A 5599-nucleotide genomic window follows, 5' to 3' on the forward strand; every position below is an offset into this window, starting at 1 on the left:
ATGGATGGGTGGGTGGATAGGTGGGTGGGTGGATGGGTGGATGGATGGATGGATGGATGGATGAATGGATGGATGGATGGATGGATGGAAGGAAAGACAGATGGGCCCCTGGGGAAAACTGAGAACCTGAATGCTGGCAATATAACATGATGGTGCCACAGCACAGGCTCCGGAGAAGGCCAAGATTTAGAGCCTGACAGGACCAGCTGTGAGCCCAGGCTCTAAACCTCAGTTCCCTCCACTGTAAAATGGGGCTATAAAGCATGCCTACATCATAGGGCTGTAGGGAAAACAAAGTGGTTGTCTTCCTCATCATCCTCATCCAAGTTCTGCACTGGGTAATCCTACACAGGTCTTGTCCTGACCCTTGGGCCTCAGTCTCCATGTCTATAGGACAAGGGAACTGACCAGACTTGGAGATAGCACAGGTGCTAACAACATGCTAAGAATTCTACAGCTCTGTGCTGCTGTTTCAGGTTGGCCCGGTTTTAAGACCCTATCCTTCCTTAGGACCCAGGACCTTTCGTTTTAAGCTTCTCCTTCCCACCCTTTCTTGCACCTGCCTGTCTTCAGGTTCTGATCTAAATAAATCACAGCTTAAGGATTCTCCTAGTAGAATATCTCGTACGTGTTAATCACTGGAACCCTCTTTCTATCATGATGTGCTATTCACTATAAGCAACTTAGAATAGGAGGACCCAACTGGCTGGGGAAGAGATGGTGACAAGAAGCCACACAGCCCCTTCCTCTAGCCCCATCTGGATAACCCCGGGGGCCCCTCAGGCCTGCTCATACCCCTCCCCACACATGAAGTGTAGGGCCGGCTTCCACTCATCCCAGGAGAATCCCAACTGCCAGGCCACGTGGTACAGATGAAGCTGGACAGGTTTCTAAGCTGACCACCAGTCAGTTTCCAAGAATCCCCCAAAGGCCATCTGTAGCTAAGGGACAAAGCCCCAAACTCTGACAACTGGCAAATGTGGCTGCCACGAGTTTTGAACCACTGTGGGCCCCACAGAGGACAGGAAAGGGCTGTTCTTGTCCAAACCTTTCAGGTTACTAATTCACACCAACAATAAAAACTAGTATTTATTGAGCATGTACTATATGCCAAATGCTGTATAGCACTATCTCACTTGAGTCTCTCAATCTATGAAGCTCTTTATTATCCCCACTTTATAGCCAAGGTTCAGAAGCGTTAGATAGACCCACTTGCCCAAGGTCATGTAGTTTATGAAAGGCCCAGCTGGGTTTGACCCCAGGGCACCCGACCCCAGGGGCTTTGCTGTTAACCATTAGGCCATGCCGCTCTGGACCCTTCCAGACTGGAAGGGAGGGTGGAGACAAATCCAGAATCCCATCAAGGGTGAAGAGATCGGGACCAGGGGAATGAACGCAGTTCAACGCCAAGATGGAAGGCTCCAGCCAGCTGGCCCCAGGCAGATCCCTTTATTACATAAACCTGGCTCCACACAGCTCCGGCCTCTCCCCAGCCTCCCACCCCCTGTCCCCTAGTGCCTGACTCAGGACTCTGGACAGCTGTTCACCTACTTTGTGGGGGAAACAGCAAGCTCGGAAAATATGACATTTGTACAAAATGTTGCCGGGCAGCAGAAGTCTCTTCCGGGCACGGCCTTCCCTTCCCAGGAGCCCAATCGCTGCCTAGTGGCCAGGTCAGGCCACAGAGACTCTCCGAGGGCCCGGCTGCCTGCCCCAGCCCAGGGGCCGGGAGTGGAGGGGGGGAGGGGAGGCTATATTCAGAGGCGTGTGGCTGCTTGACAAACAGATGTGGGAAAGGTTTCAATTTCCCTGGGCGGCTGTGGGGCCAGACCACCGCCGCCTGGCCCCCTGGACAGCTCCTCAGGGACAGGAGGGAAAGCGGGATCTCACAGAAAGGGGAGGGTGGGATCCCAGGCTTGGGCCACAATGGTGTGGCCTTCGTGCTTCCTCTCAGCAATTCTTGGAGCACCAATTGGATAGACGGGGACACCTGAGGCTTACTGAGCCTAAGTGACTCACTTAAATCCTGCTCTGGATACGGACACAGGATCAACCTTCCACATGTCTGTGCTGTGCCCTTCCTAACCCTCACGAAACTTCCAATTCTTTCAAGTCAAAAGAGAATTTGCCAACAATCGGCTTCATTCCACTGATGGGAAGACTGAGGCACTGAGTTCCAATTAGGGTCACGGATGTCTCCCACCCCTGAGTTCTCAGGCCCCTTCCGTCTGCCTTTGTCTTCCCCTGGACAAAGAGAAGAGAGAGTTACCTTCAGGAGCTCCTTGGGTGGAGGCCAGGTGACAGGCAAACGAGACCAAGATCCAGGAGAAGAGAAACCCCCTAGAGACCGGGAGACACAAGCAGACACGGCATCAGCTTCCCCTCCTCGCGCCCAGATCCGGCCAGGGAGCCAAGGCAGACTGCCCAGCCCCAGTCCCACCCCAGTCCCGCCCCCAGGAGGCGGGAGGCCAGGCACAGGCTCTGGGACCCCCTCAGAGCAGCCCGAACTACCAGGCCTCCAGGCATAGCCTCCCAGTCAGGACCCGCTCGCAGGGCCAAACACAACCCCACTCTCCACAGATACGCCAAGGTCATCAGGAGGGAAGTGATAGGCAGGAAGCCCTGCCCTGGGCATCCGGATCCAGGATCTGGCTCAAAATGCGACGCTGACTCCTGGGCAACCGGGAGCCACCCCTGCCCTTCGCTGGGCCTCAGTCTTCCCATCTGTACTATGGTCTTATGATCTTGAAACCCTTCCTGAAGTCCCAGCCAATGGGCAGCAGGGCCAGGGCTGAAAGGTCAGTGGCAAGGCCAGTCAGGCCTGCATGGGTGCCCAATCTCCTCCCGGGCAGGAGAGAGACCCCTTAACCACAGTCAGTGCTGTGCTGAGGCAGCTGCCTGCTTGGCTGCATGCCAATGGACAGTGGGAGGAGAGAAAACAGAGGAGATGGCGGGGAGACAGGCAACCCGAGTACAAACCCAGACCCATGGCTTATTAGCCGTGTGACCTCAGAGGAGACACGCAACCTCCCAGAGCCTGCCTCGTTCCCTGCAGCATGGCTGACATTCCCTATCCTGCAGACCAGGCGTGAGGATTGAGTAAGGTCACACACATTAAGGGCTCGGCCTGGTGCCAGCCTCAAAGATGCGTCCTGGACGGTTTCTGCCATCTCTCCACTCTGGGCCCAGGAAGGGTTAAAGATCTGCTCAGTGGCTCTTGCCAAGACGGGCAAAGGCAACGATCCAATTTCACCTTCCTGTGGGAGCAGCCACCGGCGACACCCGAAGCCACCCAGGGCATCTGATCCCCAGGCGGGCAGAGGGGAGGGCAGCACGTGGCCAGGGAGCTGCGCCAGGCGGGTGGCGAGAGCTAAGGCTGAGACGGACGGGCCCAAAAGGCATCTTCAAGAGGAGAGCTAGGGCAGCGTACTCCCGGGGAATCACACCATCTAGGAACCCTGTCTGCTGGGGTTGGTGTCTCCCCGGGTGCCCTGGAGGACAAGCACACACCCTCTGTCGGCTGCCCTACCTCCCAACTTAAAAGCAATCGTGATCAACGGCAGTCAGGATGCAGGTGCTGGCGGTTACCCACTCACGGCCATCCCTCCTTCCCACTGGTTCCCTCAGGCATGGACTTCAGGGGATCCTGGATGAGTCTGGGTAAGCCTAAGCCACCCTGAGAGTTTTCTCCGCTGTGCCAGTGACTGGAGGAGGTAGGCATATATGATCCAAATATGGCCAATGAGGTGTGAGAAACACCCGCTAGGGTCCCTGGAAAGCATGTCAAAAAGACAGAGAGAGTTTTCCTCCAATTTCTATATATGCTGTTGAGTGAGGACACACTGCTTGGAGGCGCTGCAGTCGTTTTGTGCACGTGAGGTAACAAGCCCCACGAGCACAGGAGGATGGCAGAATAGAAAAAAGGTGAACGTCTGACAACCCGGCTGAGATGCTGAATGAGCCAACCCTAGCCCTGCTGCTCTTCCTCGGATATGGGAAGTGATAACTCCCCTTCTTGTTTAGGTCACGTTGAGTTGGGTCTTCAGCTGATGGCAACATAAAGCAACCTAGCTCAAACAGCACTCGGGTGCTGGCAATGGTCCCTTAAAGGCCTCCTCCAGCTCCTGGGCCTTTGCACATGCTATTCCCACCATCTTGACACTCTGCCGGGTCAGCTCCTGCACATCATTAGGTCCCAGGCCATGCATGTGCCTCACCACAGTGGGGGCATCACATGTGTGGTCACTGTCTCTATTTCCCTTCCTAGACTAAGACCCTGAAGGGCAAGTACGCCTGTTTTGATCACTCGTTTTTTCTCCTTTTGAGATGGGTCTCACTATGTTGTCCAGGCTGGACTGGAACTCTTGAGCTCAAGGAATCCCTCAGAGTAGCTGAGACTACAGGCATGCCCCACTGTTCCCAGCGTGTTCGCTTGTATATTCCCAGCATGTAGTAAGTGGCCACTGTGTTTCTGCAAGATGAAGAAATCTTACTTGGGATTCCAGGACTCTGGACTTCCTCAGCCCTAACTTTTTCCAGGGTTGCTCTTAGACCATCCTTGTCCCTACTCAGCCTCTCCAATCTGCTGCCACCGCTGTGAGAACACCCCCAGCTAACCACGGGCAGCAACTAAATGTCAGAATGTCAGCTGCCCTGGGGCTGCCAGGAGAGAAGGGTAGGGCTAACCCTTCCAGCATGACCTGCCCACTTCAAGCAAACAGCAGTATCATCCACCCTGGAAAGAAATAACAGACAACTTTGATTCCTTGAACAAATGGAGAATAGAGGCTGGAGGAAGACAGGTACTCTCGCACCGGGCAGGCATGGGGTTCATAATTCTTCGGCACTATTTCCCACACCCACCAGGGACACACTCAAGGAAACCAGCCAGAGACACTGGGGAAAAGTCGGCTCTTGCAGCCCAGTCTTGACAGTTTCCAAAGCACAACTGCATGCCACAGGCTCTGAGAAGTCCTGCAATCAAACAATTGACTGTACTTTCTGACATCCAACAGTCTCCAAATTTAGAGGACCAAGGAATTCATTTTCCCTGAGGATGCCTCTTCAGAAGACACTGCCCCTTCCTCTGTTCCCATGACCCCCTCGTTTCTGTTCAGTGTCCTTCCAGCCCCCTCCCTTCCTGGCCCCTGCCCTGACTCCCCAAGACCTTCACTGGGTTATGTCACACCCACCCTTCCAAGAATGTTTCCCAAGCTGATAAAGAGAGGCCAGGTGGGAAAGAGAAGGTATAGGCCTCACACACGTCCTTCTCGGTTCATTTTTGTGGCTGTTATACCAAAGTGACTATTCCGCAGAGAGTTAGAGGGTACATTAGGGGGAAACCTTCTTAATCCCTAAAGGTCAGGAGAAAGAAGACTCACAGAAGCTTCTCTTTAATTAAGCTTCCTAACACCATGGCTTCCAAAAAGGGAATGTTGGCCCTGAGGCCTGTTACAAAGTATCCCTCCCTGGCCCCCATTCATTCACAGTGACAAATGAGCTGACCCATCTGGGATCTGAATCCTGTGTGCACTTGACCCATGAACTTCGCAAGTGTAGAGTGTGACTAAGTGTCCTTTGGCGGGGGGGGGGGGGGCCT

General features: G+C 54.3%; 1 protein-coding gene across 1 annotated transcript in view; it reads right to left on the reverse strand.

Annotated features, from left to right (window-relative positions):
* Positions 1-5599, reverse strand: part of COL27A1 (collagen type XXVII alpha 1 chain) — a gene marked incomplete at its 5' end in the record, with an annotated part of 150191 nt that overhangs the window by 142643 nt on the left and 1949 nt on the right. The window contains 2 exons of the mRNA XM_008057214.2: positions 2270-2340; positions 5506-5597. Coding sequence (XP_008055405.2) covers positions 2270-2340; positions 5506-5597 — 163 coding nt within the window. The remainder of the gene's footprint in view (positions 1-2269; positions 2341-5505; positions 5598-5599) is intronic.

This window comes from Carlito syrichta, unplaced genomic scaffold (genome assembly GCF_000164805.1).
Source record: "Carlito syrichta isolate Samal-C Ts95f unplaced genomic scaffold, Tarsius_syrichta-2.0.1 Scaffold302868, whole genome shotgun sequence".
Classification (NCBI taxonomy): Eukaryota; Metazoa; Chordata; class Mammalia; order Primates; family Tarsiidae; genus Carlito; species Carlito syrichta.